General features: G+C 36.7%; 1 protein-coding gene across 3 annotated transcripts; it reads right to left on the bottom strand.

Annotated features, from left to right (window-relative positions):
• Positions 1–571: 571 nt before the first annotated feature.
• Positions 572–11819, bottom strand: LOC111191034 (sterile alpha motif domain-containing protein 3). Of its 3 annotated transcripts, none has more exons than XM_049470980.1 (8): positions 11578–11819; positions 9629–9695; positions 8970–9042; positions 6242–6394; positions 5004–6035; positions 4384–4539; positions 2962–3054; positions 572–2629 (listed from the first exon to the last, which is right to left on the bottom strand). In XM_049470980.1, exons 5-8 carry the CDS (start codon positions 6015–6017, stop codon positions 2312–2314), a joined length of 1581 nt encoding a protein of 526 aa, XP_049326937.1. In that variant the 5' UTR covers positions 6018–6035; positions 6242–6394; positions 8970–9042; positions 9629–9695; positions 11578–11819; the 3' UTR covers positions 572–2311. The 3 variants fall into 3 exon arrangements, with proteins under 3 accessions (XP_049326937.1, XP_022520701.2, XP_049326938.1); XM_022664980.2 differs by lacking the exon at positions 11578–11819 and adding an exon at positions 10366–10384; XM_049470981.1 differs by lacking the exons at positions 6242–6394; positions 11578–11819 and having other exon boundaries at positions 9629–10128.
• Positions 11820–16464: the final 4645 nt, after the last annotated feature.

The raw sequence follows: 16464 nt of genomic DNA, 5'->3' as shown, positions 1-16464 counted from the left end.
CTGTATTATGTAAACACAACATAACTGTATTATGTAAATTCAACATGACTGTATTAGGTAAAACCAACATGACTAGATTATTTACAACCAATATATTGGTGTCAAAGTTAGCTTGGATTAAATTAATAGGTTTGTGTAAAGATAACTAAATCGACCAACATAAACTCAACAAAATGCTCTTTCTTTTGTTTTAATTAACTGTGTTGATTAATGACAACAGAAAGGTATTTCATTATACTGAACTAAGTCACTTATGTAAATGTAACATAACTGCTGGTTTACCAAAACTTAAGTCAGTTAAGTTGAAACTACAAAGTATAGTTAGGTAGGTCTTTCTCAATAGTAATATATGTCTTTCTAAAAAGTATTTAACTAGTTTACAAAACTAGTACATAACTAACTGTTACAACTGCAGTTATTTTAAGCTGAATAACAAAATCTGACAGTCAGCATTTTCCAAAATGTAAATTCAAATCACAAATCACTTTGTTTCTGTGAAATAATTATTTAGCACACAGACAAACCATGGTCAACTGCATACATTGCAAAAAAAAAGGAGTCCTTTATGGTCATTTGCAACATTTAATTGGTATTATTTGTCCTTTTACAAGGTTGTTTTGCAATGTGCACACAACAAAAAGTACATGGGATCCCAATTTACCTTTACTTACACACAACCTTTAGCTGAACTGTTACAAATCTTTTGAACATCTTACATTTCTGAAATCTAAATCCCTTTTAACTCATTAGCCACACATTAGATAAAACACAACTGCTTCTGAGTTACAATTTCATCCTTCTGAACTGCATTTAAACAAACATTAAATCAGGTCTTTGTAATCTGGATCCAACGCGATACACAGTTAGCCTAAAGAAACACGCTTAATTAGCTTTACATTTGAGAACCCCAAGAAGTATGTCAAAACCTGACCCTGGTTAAGAAACCCTGCATTAGATCATTTTATTTCTTCATATAAAAAAAAACACATCTTCCAATAGAGAATATAAAATTGCCTGAATTGAACTTTCCTGTTTACTTTTGAGACTTGAAAAACATCTGACTTAATAAGAACTTTATATTAAAACATCTCTTTTCAATGCCAGCAGTTTCTAATTATGATCAAATAATTTTTAAAAGCACATCTTCTATTACATTGACCCAATATAATAAGGCATAAAATAAATAAGTAAATAAAATAAAATTTCCTTTGCTTATCAATTCCATAAGTGCAACACATTAGCCAGATCATTATCAAAACACCATGCGTAAACCAATACACGTAAAACATGGTAACAGTGACTTCTGTTCACTTTTCCCCTCACTTTTTTAGCTCCACTGATCCTATTAGACACAGTTTAGTTTTATAATTACAGACTGCATTTAGTATGCCTATTTTATCCTCTTGCCTGTCACAATTATATATTGAATAATATATTTATTTTAAAATATAAATGGACCTCAATCTTTTTTCCCCTCTATTACTCAGTGCTTACTTAAATCATGTGAATTAGTTAGTATATTGACTATTTAAAAACAGTGGATTTCTTTATAAATTTAAACTTAATTTTTTTTACTCATATTCCAATATCTGAATATTCAAATTAGTTAAACATTTATCCTCCATAGAGCAGCTATTTGCGTGGTGGGTCTTTCTGAGCACTGCAGTGACACTGGCATGATTGTGATGGTGTCAAATGGATCATGGTGGAGCAGTGTGTTCCTTAATTTTAGTTGGGTTGCTCAAATCCAGTGTGCACACAAAGCCAGAGAGAAAGGACTATAAGACTAAAGTGCTACTGTATGGTCAGTGGAGCTGTTCAGATAGACAATGTGAATAGAAACAAGGATGATTAATGTTGTAGCATTAATATAAGGGTAACGGAAACCTTGTATCAAACAATTAAGAAAATTTAAAGTGAACCCCAGCTGGTATCACTTGTAAGCCTAATATGGTGCAAAATAATGGCGGCACCCATATGTCAAATAAGTAGAATAAAAGCACTTCTCAAACTAATAATTTATTGTTCGTTTTTTTTTTTTTTAACAACACCATAGCTACCATAAGTGCTACCAGGCAGGGTTCCTTTTAAGAAATTTCTTAATACCCTTTGATGCATGGCGTTTTCCTGTTCTGGCTTTTAATATCCCTCCTTACTCCCTTTTGTGAACATTTTTAAAACGTTAAAACATCAAACATTAGAACTTCAAACAAAACCAGAACACTAACATTCAAATTGTCCTGGATTTCAAATACCTCAGGTCAAAGTTGTCCTCTTTGGAATACTCTGAAGTGGCACTCACTTTCAAAGTCTACACTTTCCCTTCAAACAGTTTGTTTTTTAACACTTGAGCCTTTCTTGACAGTTGTTTGTCATCCAGTTCCATAACAACTTTCTGCAGAACCTCAAATGTGTACTTAAGATTGGTTGGGTAGCTCAAATCCAGTGAGTACATGAGGCCAAATAAAATGGCAACTGCATTTGCAATGTTACCAAGGGTGCGAAGTACTTCCACTCCTTCGATGACTATACCGACATCTTCCAGGTCATCAGTGGGTTCTGCCCCCTCCTTCTTTACAGCAAAGACTCCCAGAACTGTCTGCTCCATCTCCTGCTTGTCCTCAACATCCTGAAAGACAGAAAAAAATACACCATCAGCCAAATGACATAGCCCCACACACACACACAACCAATTCCAATCAATTTTTTCCAATCATCAATTTGAGAAATGAAACTGCTTTAGCACTGCTGCTAATTAGGTTAGTAAAAAGGAATTTCACTATGCAGTTGTGACAAATATTTCTGTCTTTGTTGAGGGAAGGACGTGAGGGTTAAATTTGCATATGGATAAAAATCAATAATTAACTACTTTACTTAAAACACTGCATGTAAATACAAAGTCTAAAATATAAAACTAGTGAATCTGTGAATTTTGTGGAAAGCAGAAGAAAAAATCCTTACAAGATACTCCCTAATGAGGTTTTCGGGGTCTTCATTCAGGTAGACAATTAGTGCCTTCAGTACACATGCTCTTCTTGTTTCAATGGCATCATTCTGCAGCAAAAACGCAAGAGAAACGTGCAAGGTATTCTATTATACTGTACAGCGGTTAACACCTGATCACTGCACAAGCAAACAGTTTAGGCTACTAAATTGTTACTTCATGATTTCTGATTGCATCATATCTGCATATATTACAATAAGCAACAATGACCTTAATCAAAATAAAGGTCAAATCAATTAAGGTCATTAATATATTACCTATTGTACTCCTCCGATTGCGCTATACCCAAAATTTGGCTAGTGATGTTTAAGTAATCTGACAACAATAAAGGCAACTAAAATGATCTTAACATGATTTTAATACAAAATAATCTTAACATTTAATTAGGACAAGAAGATTCAATATTGCTAAATGTAATGACTCACCCATCCACGTAATTTAATTCAGGTATATCACCTACATGTCCACTACAGGTGTATAAAACCTATAATCACCTAGGCATGCAGACTGTTCTACTAACATTAGTAAAAGAATGAGTCACTCTCAGGAGATCAGTGAATTCCAGCACAGTGAAAGATTGCAACCTGTGCAACAAGTCCAGTCGTGAAATTTCTTCATTACTAAGGATGCAGTCAACTGTCAGTGGTATTATAAGTGAAACCGATTGGGAACAGAAGCAACTCAGACACAGGACCTTATAGGAGGAGACATGTTCTATGAAGTGAACGTTGAAGCTATTACAGCTGCAAAGGTCTATATTATATTACATCTATGAATTAAGAATAGAATGTTCATGTGTGTGTGAAGGCAGACAAGCATAAACAGTGTAAAAGCACTTTATTTAAAAGGTGCACTGTGTAGGATTTTCTTGATTATTCATCATTTTTAAAGAAGTAAATTTACAACTTCAAAATCACTGTTCCACTCCATTGAGGTGTAATATGCAGAACAATATTCCTCTTATGTCTGATCTGGGCTCCACTGTGTTAAAACAAGGCTATGTAAATATTGGGGTGGGCTGCTCTCAGAACTTACATAGCCTTGTTTTAGCACAGTGGAGCCCAGATCAGACATGAGAGGAATATTATTCTGAATGTTGCACCTCAATAGAGTGGAACAGTGACTGTGAAGTTGCAAATTTACTTCTTTAAAAATCATGAATAATCAAGAAAATCCTACACAGTGCACCTTTAACAGTTTTGGTTTTATTATTTTGTCAAGATGATAGTATATAAAAATAAGCATCAGTTTTAATGAATATTGTGTGAAGAGCTGTGTGAATAAAACATTCTCCATAAACCAGATAACTTCGATATTCAGTTCCATGCATAAATACCTTACTTTGTTTTTGATAATACATTTGTAAGAAACACACATACCTTGTCCACGTCAGCAAAGATATTTTTGATTTTTTGTCCAGCTACTCCTCCTTTCCGTGGCAAAACTTTCATCAGCTGGGAAGAGTGGTAATCAAGTTGCTGCATGAACTTAGATCTCAGTGGGACAGTGGTGATGCGTGCAAACTCTGCTTCAACCTACAAAACATTTAATATTGAAAGCAAAAAGACAAGTTTTGAATGAATCCAAAATATGTCCAACAAAATATTGAACAATAAAAACATACAATAACTTAACTAATTAAATATTATTTTTTACTTCTTGATGCGTTTTAGATAAAACATTGCTACAGTTGTACATAAGTGTGATCATCGTTGAAATAAAGATAACTTCTCCATAAATGTTCAATTTTCATGGAAATTAAAGTCATTTCCTGGTATGATTTTCTGAACCAATCCCAATGACCACAAGTGGCCAGACTTTGAACACATTTACCACAATGCTGCACTTTATCAAACAGCAATACATATAGCAATACCTGAACTTGTATTAGAATAATTTGAAAATTATTTTATTTATTGTCATGTTCAAATGAACATTTGTTTATCCATTTAACCCCAAAAACCTTACATTATTATCAACACAACATTTAAGAACTTGCCTCTCGCTCAGAGAAGAGAGCTGGCCACCGTTCCTTGAAATTTGCAATGAACGGCTTGTCTTCAATCACCTCATGCCGTCTGTAAGCGAATGTCTTTTCCATTTTCACCTTAACCACCTGTTCATTGTTTTTCTTCGTCACCTCGGACAACAGTGACAGCCTTTCTTGCTCTAGGCTCTCTTTGGTATGGCCGACAGGAAAGTCTGGACAGTAGTTCACCTCTGCTCTTCTAGGTTTCTTCACTTGATTTGGAGATGTGTGCTGACCACTCTGTTTACGCTTAAGGGAATTGACATTCAGTTCTGAACATCCAATGTTTCGCAGCTTAGTGCGAAAATTCGCCATCTTATATTTTAGACTAATCTTCCACCCAGAGAAGCCAGTAACAGATCCTTGCTCCCTTAAACATGGGTGCTTCTTCACCAGTGCTTCAGCTACTGCATCAAATTCAGCATTTGAGGGATATGCTTTATATTTGATTATTTGTGATGCCAAGCATTCAAGAATGTCAGACTTCATTTTTGGACTAGGACTGAAGAGGGTACCATTACTTTCAAAGTCACTATTTGCCCGCTGGAGCTGGATCTCAACATCATAGACAAACACTGGCACAGGAAAGGCATCTGGCCATGGTGAACATCGCAGGGATGGTGACGACGAAGACGATGACAATGATGATGAAGATGAGAGAATGTCTGTGTCTGACGGCATGGATCTGTTCTCATCCTGGGTGGGTGTCTGTGGTGAAAGGCAAGGGCTGCTTGTAGATGAGGCACCTGGGACGTAGATCACTTTGAGTGTTGCCTTGTTTTGAATGTCTGAAGTGGAGGTCAAGTTTAAAAACTCATCAAAATCAATGTCCTTGTACTGCATCCTAAAGTCTCCTGACACATCACATTGTCTCTTTATCTCACTTTTAAGTTCCTCAACAGAGTCTGGTATTCCAAAGGGCAGGGTTAATTTAGTGGAGTCATCTTGCCCTAGGATGATGCGAAGCACAGCTGAAGCAGACATACTGGTCAACAGGTTAATCTGTAAGAAAGGAAAATTATAAAACAGTAGACAGTATTTGATTATTAGTACATATACCATAGATATACATTTAAAAAAAATAATTATTCCCCAAACCATAAAAAATTATCATTCTTTACCTTTTTTATTATTTAAATTGGATCTTAATAAAAAAAAAAAATAAATAAATAAAAACTTATGGTGAAATAAATATTAAGATTTATTACCAGATGTGTGTATGTATCTTTTAAAGGGAGACCATTCGGTGGATTCCACACTTGTAGTCAACCAAAGGGTAGCTGTCCGTCAGTTCACTTAACTCAACCAACACAATTTCTCTTGCTGAAGATGACTGCATTTCAAATGCTCTGTAGTGCTCCCTGTACCATGAACATAGTTTTTTACAAATGAAAATCAATGTGTCTACAAATACACACATTTGAAGAATTTCTGCAAAGTCAGGCAGTCCACCTACTGATCCATGCACAATGATCATTCCATTTCTATATTCCATGCCACTGCTAGAGACCCTCTGAGCTAGCGTTACTGTTGAGAGACCAGGGTATTTCTGTCTTAGGTGATGTGCAATGTCCTCTTTCATGACATCTACTGGAATTGTTGAAACGTGAGTCACATCAAAAGCTGATCTCTCAAAACTGGTTGTGTGCATGTGATAGCCAATCATAAACTGGTGCTTATTCGCCAAGGACAGTGCAATGTTTTTGAAACACTTGGTGTGTCTGACAACCTGTTTAAAAAAACTATGCTTGGCCTCAAAGCGCATGGTCCAAAACATCACAATGGGGCCAAACTGCTTGATCATCTCTGGATAATGCTCCAGGAAGTGATGTTTTGGCAGAAGAACCTGACCAGGAAACACTTCTTTGTATCTCTGTCTGTGCTCTGAGATTTTACACTCCAAGTATGCCACTGACTCCTCAGAATGGACAGGGGAGACAACAAGCTCTACAATATCTTTTAAGTCCAGAATTACTTTCCAAGCGGGCTCATCTTCAGGGATCAAATGGCCAATCATAAATGGTAATAACCTTATCAAGCACCAATTTTCGTGTGTATTGCCACCGATTGTTTTACGGCGTTCAAAATGAAGTGGCACCAAATGAGGACGATTTTTTTGTCCCCCCACTTGTACTGAAAGTTTTTAATCCTCGAATTGAGGTCAGAAAGTGTAAACAGCTTTTTGGAAATAAGCTGAGAAAAACAATGAGCAAGCTCAGCTGGGACTATGCCTTCAAAAATATCATGAACAACATCAGGGGGATACCCTGATGTTACACAGAAATGAGCAAGTCTCTCTGTGAAAATGCACGCTTTTTTCACACCTAAAAAGCTGCTTCCTTTTGTCTGTGCAGTATTTACATGGACTTGGTGAAGCTCTTTGTTTCTGCTGGTGAATGCACCGAATTTTACTTCTTTGACCTGAGTTTCTGCACGCTGTGCTGTGCAAAACCTACAAAAATACTGGCCTGAAAAACTTTCTACAAAGCCAGCTATTCCATGTGCTGCAAGATTGTCTGACACCACACACTGCAGCGTCCCCTTCAAAAATGTACCCAACTGTGAGACAAAAACTCCCTGCTGCTCCAAGGTAACAAGGTCTTGAAGAAGTGGCTCAAATATTTTGTGATAGCCATAGGTCTTCACATCCTCACTTTTACATAAAAGAGCCAGGTAAATTGAGTCCAAAGTAGAATTGCTGCCAGGAATCAAATTCCCCAAAACCCAATAGACAGCGCAGAGTTTGTGCGTTTTACGTGAAGTACCGAGGGGGTTGCAAAGCTCGAAATCATCTACATATAGACAAACAGCAATTCTCAATTCCTCCCCTGAGAGAAAATCATTGTTCTTAAAATACTGCCCATCCTCAGAAAACCTGTAATCTAGATGGTCATGCACTACCTGTTGCTGTCTTTTCTTGTCAACGATCTTATTAAGCACATCTTTTTGATTAACTATCTGATGTAAAACCTTAAGCAACGGTACATACTGAAAACTTCTTTTTGCCGTTGCATCTAGGACATACTGAACTGGATCAACAATATTGAAATGATCCTTGTAATACTGCTTCCGTTTAAAATAAGTGGCTAATGGTCCATCTTTCCCTAAAGCTTTTGACAATGGGTTAGATGAACAGATTACACTGCCTAACTCTTTGATGAGTAACTGATCAATTTGCAGGTTATGATTATTGAAGAAATCAGAAACAATGTTATTAGAAAAAGACGCTGAACTAATCAAATACTGTAACTCATTTAGCAGTTCATCAATGGCAGAGCTTGGTACATGAAAACAGTTTTCCAATTTTAATAAAACAAATGCCAATTTCTCTTCTATAATTTGTTGGAAATTATCTTGTTGTGGGACAAGTGCATTGTCTTCAACTTCAACATCCAACACTTCACTCTCTCTCAAACATGAAGAAATCAGAAACAATGTTATTAGAAAAAGACGCTGAACTAATCAAATACTGTAACTCATTTAGCAGTTCATCAACGGCAGAGCTTGGTACATGAAAACAGTTTTCCAATTTTAATAAAACAAAGTGCACTACAAAGTGAATCTGTTGTGCCATTCTTCACAATACCTTCTTTAAAATCATTCAGTGTAAATTTCTTGTGCTTTCTGTTCTTGTGAGTTTGATATGTTCCGTAAATGTTTGTTTTGAAAAAAAAATTATCAAATATACAACTGATGGTTTCATGCCTTTTTAGATGGCTGTTGACGTGAGCAAAATAATCTCTTAAGGAGGCAATGTCATTACAGGAACAATGATGGCAGCTAAATGTTGTGCAATCTACTGATCTTTGAGATGTCTGATCAAAATGTGATCTACACAGGTGGCTTCGAAGTGCATTCCAAGTTTTAAAGGTGCAGGGGCAATTTGAATATGTGCATGGATAAGGGTGTCTGCGGCCAAAGTGGCCATGTTTTAACCTGTAGTGTTTCAGTAACTGAGATCTTGTAGCTTCTTCTGCATCACAGTCTTTACACTTCCACATTCATGGTACTGAAAAAAAAAAAAAACATAAAAAAATGAATATACAATTACCATTTGATATCTGTTGCTATTTTTATGCATTCCCCATAGTCCATTTTACTAGCTCATATTAAATATATGTCTAGTTTTAGCCTTTGTTTGTTTATCAAAATACTGACTGCTTTTCTCTGTATAAATTTCACCCACATCTACTTTAATTACCGCTGCTAAGGTACATTTACTTTTAAAATTGAACTGCTGAACTACATTCACGATTGAAGAAGCACTGCCACTGCTAAATGTATTGTAATTTGCTGATATCCCTTCTTGGATCTTAAAAAAGGCCTAGTGTTCAATAAATATTAATAGTAACTTTTTTATTGTTTTAAAAATATACACTGGTAAAATAAGTGGAAAATGAATGAGAGCATGCAAATAACATTTGGTATTCCTATTATTTACTTTTTTCCAGTGCTCATTTGTAAAGTGATTTGAATGCAGCTTGTTAAAGGAGCTGGCACAGGATGGTCAATGAGGTCAATCTGGATTATAAACTATTAAACACATGTTGGGGGCAAAAAACAGATATAACTTTAAATCAATACTTTAAACTTACCACAAGAGCCAAAAAAGGTACACCACCCAGCCTACAATTGCAGGACTGTTCTTACTGACAGAGACACCTGTAATAACACACAAGTTGTGGTTAGAAAATTAGGAATAACTAGGGGAGAAAAAAAGTTTACCAGCTCTGACTAAAACAAGAAATGGATTTAAGATTACTAACTGTTTTGCATTTTGAACATGCAGATCTGCTCTTAATTGCTGATACATTCATTTTTGCACACTTTAAACACACATGTTGGGTTAAATTACTGCAGTTGAGGTGAGTTTAAACAGGATTCACTCAGTCATTACCATTGCTAATATTGGTTAAACTATCTGGCTAAGCGTTAGAGACTGTACTTTATTAAAATCAGGTTATATTATACAGTAAATACAGATTTTAATAAAGGAGGAGCTACTTATGAGTTGTGTTGGCTGTTTGTCTATAAAACAGTTTTATTAAGAAATATATGTGTATTTTTGAAAAACTTAAAATAATGTGACATCAGGTCAGAGCAGCTTTAGTAACGATTCAAATTAATTAATTAATTAATTAATTAATAAGTCAGTCAGGCTATTTTGTTGGCTATATAGCTAACTAGCTAGTCAGCAAGCAAGGAAGTTTGCTAGCTATTAATGTGTCCGCTTTTGGTACACCAAGGCCATAAAATTCAAAATATAACCACACACTTACATATAACCTTTAAAGATTACATTACAAAAAAGCACATATACTACGACAATTACTCGGATGGATCAAGATTCGCCCGCTTTTCACCTGCCTCGCGATCCTCGCAGACGTTTCTCGTTCATGGACTGAACTTCTGAGCATGCGCAGCATCTGTCCTACGGAAGCTTGTGCAAGTCACACAACACTGCGTTACCAAAGCCAGTTTACTGGAGAATACGCGGGCATTAAACCAAACTAAGTGGATTGTGTGGCTTCAGCGGGTCTTCAGTTTATGTTAAATCAGCCAAGCTGAACTTGGTTTAAAGCTAAAAATGAGTACCGGTGCACTTAAGTTATTTGTTTCAAACATTGTATTTCCCTGTGGGTATGAGCCAAATCTAGCTAAACCAAAAACACTTCACAAAATATCCCTTATTTACCGTGTGAACCACATTACACTACTAACGCAACTCCGAGACTGGCCGTTTAATGACGTTAGCCTGCTAGCGCTAGCATACTAGCGCCCTAGCACAAGCGAAGCTCATAATTCACACATTTGAAGACAAATATGAATAATTAACTAAACATAAAAATATATTTTACACTATATGTGGTTACAACACCCCTAGGATGCGATCAAAAGTCCGTGAATTGAGTTTAAAAGTTTGTTTTACGAGCTATGCTGGCGCTAGGGTGCTAACGCTAGCGAGCTAACACTAGCAAGCTAACGCTAGCAAGCTAACGCTAGCGCCCTAGCGCTAGCATAGCTCGTAATTTACACATTGGTTGGCAGATATGAGTATCCAGATACACGTAAACATAAAATGTACACTATATGAGGTTACGAGACCCACATGATGCGACCGCAATTCCGTGAATTGAGTTTAAAAGTTTGTTTTACGAGCTATGCTGGCGCTAGGGTGCTAACGCTAGCGAGCTAACACTAGCAAGCTAACGCTAGCGCCCTAGCGCTAGCATAGCTCGTAATTCACACATTGATTGGCAGATATGAGTATCCAGATACACGTAAAATTAAAATGTACACTATTTGAGGTTACGAGACCCACATGATGCGACCGCAATTCCGTGAATTGAGTTTAAAAGCATTTTGTGATTAAAAAAACGCTAATGCTAACTTGGCTAGCTAGCTAACATGAAGCTGACTGGCCAGGTAGATATTTTATTACACAGTGAGGTTTCTCTTACCTAAATTCCCCATACACACGAACTGCTTTTAATAAATTACCAAGTACAGCTTAAATATACATATATTTATGACTAATACTCACCGCACTCTCTGCTTTTCCAAAATAAAATGGCGCTGCTGCTGAAGAGAAGTCCACAGACAGCCACGAATGTCCCGGATGAAGAAAGTAGCCAGCCTGTTGAGTTTACTTCACTGGGATGCGTTCACCAAACATGCACTTATTAATTAAATCAGACAACTTAACTGACTTTCATCACAGCAGTCCAACTGACTCAGGTTTCACTTGCTAACACAAAGCTGTTAAGTAATTTTAATTAAAAATACTTGATTAAAATCAACAACAGGGTGAGTTTATTTTTTTGAGTGTATATAAACTGTGAATAACAGCAAAAATAGAGATAAAAAATATAGAGATAATAGGTACATTTTGCATGACATTTAAGAACTCTCTTGCTTTTATAAAAGAGCACTATTTTTGATTTAACATCACCAGAGCCCCAGATATCAAGCTGCCCTGCTTCTGACCAGACGGGTCCAGCGGTCGGCCGGACAAACCGCCTCAGACAGAAACCCTGACGCAATCGAAAGCCAAGCGCCTGGTGTGGAGGTCCCCCTGATGGGAGGAAGGAGGTCAGAGTTTGGATGAAGATGAATGGTGGAGCGTGAGGATGTATGGAGGAGGTATAATTGACATCTAACGCATACGCTGACCCTCTGACTCCGGGGTTAGCATAGGCCAACAAATTAAAGCACTGTGCGAGTTTGGCTAATTTGGAGCCTGAGGTTTTCTGTTTTCCGGTTATCTTGAGGAGGAACGTTGTATAAAGGAGAGCTGTGGATGGAAATATGGGTCAGATTGCTTCGGAAGACATATTTACTGTCAAAAAATGGTTGAAAAGATATTTTACAGATACAGAATTAGTATGTAATGCAGGTGTAATGCCTTAGAACAACATATGCAAGATATCTTATCTTGTAGAAAGTCGTAGAGGTTCCTAATGGAGTCAGATTCATGCAGAAGGGATTGTTGGAAGTGTTGGCATAGCATCCCACACATTTTCTATAATCAGGGATTGAGGAAAGGAAATGGAAATGTAGCTGGCAGTGGTATAGCACGCTCGTAAGAGTGTAGCAGTACAGTGGCTTGCAAAAGTATTCAAACCCCTTGAACTTTTCCACATTTTGTCACCTTTGTCACAAACCTAAATGTATTTTATTGAGATTTATTGAGATTTAAAGCGATACACAAACACAAAGCATTGCACAAGTGTGAAGTGTGAAGACTACAGGCTGATAATACTCACCCCTGAACAGCCAAAGAGCTAGTAGTGCTTAGCACGGTTAGCAGCTAATGCCAATACTGCTCATGCTAACTAACTAAACTGAAACTCCTGTATAACTCTGTACTTCAGCGGAGTGGCTTTACTGCTTCTTAATACCTGACTGGAAGAATACATACATATTCTATAAACTACTGACAGCATTTCTCTCATATAAAATTGTAAATAAATTCATTGTTATTTAGAGTATTTATTTACAGAAATTGAGAAATGCTCAAATTAAAAATAATAATATGCAGTGCTGCTTTCAGACCTCAAATAATAATGCAAAAAGAAAACCAGTTCATATTCATTTAGAAACAACAGTACTAATTTTTTAAGATGAGTTTAGAAACCAATGTTTGGTAGAACATTGGTAGCACTGTTTTTTAATCACAGCTTTCATGAGTCTTTTTTTGTCCTCCACAAGTCATACACACTGCTTTTGGAATTCAAGCAGTGTATAGCTTTATTTGATGGCTTCTGACCATCCACCTTCCTTGAGATTGAACTCAACATTTTTTGTTGGAAATTGAGAAAAAATGTTTTCTGTAGTTTTTAGAATATAACAAACCAATATTGATTTTGCTCAAATATTTATCAATAAATAATACAATTAGATCGACTTATAATGTTTATTTCTGTGTGTTTTTTAAAAAGATCATATGTTGTTAATAGTTATACTTTATAGTTTACATATGTTTATTTGTTTAGTATTTTTTTTTCACTTCTGAACTCTGTAATCAGTAATTCAGAGAAAGATCCGGATCCTGATCTGGATCTGAGCCGGATTCTCCAGCTCTTTGGAAGCGGCACATGCTGTGCTCGGAGATACGAGCGATAAATCACCGGGGAACGCGTCAAACCCGGCGCTACACCAAATAAGGAGACGAGAAAAGTGTCAACAATGAATTCTGCTCCTCTCCGCTCACTCATGTGCCGGGCTGGCGTTAAACACCCGGCGCTGCGGCGTTCGGTAAGCAAATGAGCGTTTCTGTAATGTTTACAGCAGTGTCAATACGCCGTAGCCCTGTCGCACCGGAGCGCCGCGGGACCGGCTCTGTTTACGCCCTGCTCTTAAAACAGAATCCCTCACTGTGCTTCACGTAAAGAAATAAAATAATAAAATAATAAAACAAATCCCCCGCAAACCCCCCGATTCGCTCTCTGAAAAGCTGCTAAGAGCTGCTGCCTCCAAACACTGTTTAAAAACAGATTACCGTATAATTGCCTGACCGAGTCAAAAACTCCTCTAATCACCTCTCCGGTTCAAATCCAGCATGTCGTCACCTCAAACAGTACAGAGAAAGAGAGAGAAACACCATTAAACATGCTGACAGTCAGCAGTTCACTACTCTATATTATTATTTGCAATGTGATTGGCTGAGAGGCGTTTTACGAGTGACATTATCAGCCAGTAATGCACCCTAACCGAAGCTCTCCATGCAACCGAATTACTCTGCCACATACAGTACAGGCAACCTAGCAATGATGCAGCGCTTACAAACCAAATACAAATCCAATTTTATATCATTATACACCACTGGAAGCCGTTGGATCCCATAGAGGCACAGTGCAGAAATGCTAAGCCATGTCTCCAATAGGTGGTGCAGACAAAAACGCATTATTACACACATTATCAGCCACCAATATCAGGATAAGAGCTGTTTTTATTCAAATAAAAGCTAAAGTGTAGATATTTTACAGTTAAAAATAGAGTATTTTAAGCTGAGCGTAAAGGTGGACCCTTAAAAAAAACTTTAATTCTTAAAAAAAAAAAAACATTTTCTTTTAGCCAAACAAGCGCTGGACTTCAATCTACACAGATTTCTCTCCGGAAAACTGTTTATTTGGGTGAGTAAAGTGCTTCCATTTATTTATTGTAAGGATAGATTTCCACAATTTTAACTGAAATGGCCAATAATGCAGAGCTTACAGCGCAGCTAAAGTAGAGCAGCAATTAAACTATTTTAACACATGTTTATAAGTGTTTATAACCAAACATATCGCATTTTCTCATCCTGTTTGACTCAAAATCTTTCAACAAACAGTGATAATGGAACTGTAGTATAATCACAATAATACACTCAAGGTTTGTGCTATAAAGTGTAATATTACTATACTGTAATATATACTTGGCCTGTGGCCTACGACCGCATCACAGCAGTGACAATATTACACATTTTAGCACTCTTTCTCTTGTGTATTATTGCTTATTTATTCACCTGTCACACTAACTCTGAGCTAAAAGCTAAAGCTAAAGCTGTTTCCATGTGGGTCAGCCAGACGTCTTCCTGTAGCAGTTTTTCTTCAGTTTCTAATAGTCTTTATTTGAAGGTGTAGGAAACAGTACTCACCGCTCTCTGGCTTCATCTGTAATTTCTCTAAAGAAAAAAAAAAAGAACTTCTACTTTTAATAATTACAGAGTTCTCTGAGTTTCTGTGTCTTTTTCTAGTTATTATGATGATGAAAGTGTAAATTGAGTGTATAAAGTGTGTAAATGCTACAGTAGAAAGTGCAGTATTTTTTAACCATTTCCAATGATCAGTTTATTATTTCCATTGCTCCTGATCAGCTGTAAGCTGTGAACCAATGAATTGTTTGCTAAAAATCTTTCTTAAACCATATACTACATGATAACAGGTAGTGTATATGCACACACAGCTCTGGAAAAAAAAAAAAAAAAGAGACCACCAAAAAATGATGACTTTCGTTTATTTTACCAAATTGAAAACCTCTGGAATATAATCAAGAGGAAGATGGATGATCACAAACCATCAAACCACCAAACTGAACTGCTTGAATTTTTGCACCAGGAGTAAAGCAGCATAAAGTTATCCAAAAGCAGTGTGTAAGACTGGTGGAGGAGAATATGATGCCAAGATGCATTAAAAAAACTGTGATTAAAAACCACCAGGGTTATTCCACCAAATATTGATTTCTGAATTCTTAAAACTTTATGAATAGGAACTTGTTTTCTTTGCATTGTTTGAGGTGCAAAGACCATCAAAAATGTTAAAATGATGAAACTGGCACTCATCTAACCGCCCTAGGAAAGGAAGAGCAAGAGTTTGACTGTAGTACAGGATGAATTCATCAATGCTGATTAGTGCTTTGGATCTCTGAAATATCCATCACTCTATCCATCCATCCATTCATCTATCTTTCCATCCATCCATCCATTTATCCATCTGTCCATCTGTCCCTCACTCCGTCCCCTTTGGTAAATTTGCCCTCATTTTAATTGGCATCAAACAGCAAGCAGTCATTCATGAAAGTTAATTCTATAATGGAGAAGAAAGAAAAGAACTGAACAGTGTGTTAATAAAGAGAGAGAGAGATAAAGAGAGAGAGAGAGAGAGAGAGAGAGAGAGATGGAGGTCACTCGCTTAGGGCACTGGATGCAATTAAACAAATGCGTGTCCACCGTGCACTGACCCCGCACTCGCTCGCTTCTGTTTATTTGTTTTGACAGCGCTGAAATATATTTTACCACTCATCATTTCACATCTCCCTTTATCAGAATATTAAATATTACAGATAGAAAGGCTTATGAATATTTGCTGGATTCATAATGACATTAGAATCACACTCATATCAGCAGATAATTACTTTCAGAAAATGATGTTCAATGCATTTAGCACACATT

Source organism: Astyanax mexicanus, chromosome 23, assembly GCF_023375975.1.
Source record: "Astyanax mexicanus isolate ESR-SI-001 chromosome 23, AstMex3_surface, whole genome shotgun sequence".
Lineage (NCBI taxonomy): Eukaryota > Metazoa > Chordata > Actinopteri > Characiformes > Acestrorhamphidae > Astyanax > Astyanax mexicanus.
The sequence above is the reverse complement of the archived record's forward strand: the minus strand, read 5'-3'. Positions and strand labels throughout refer to the sequence as shown.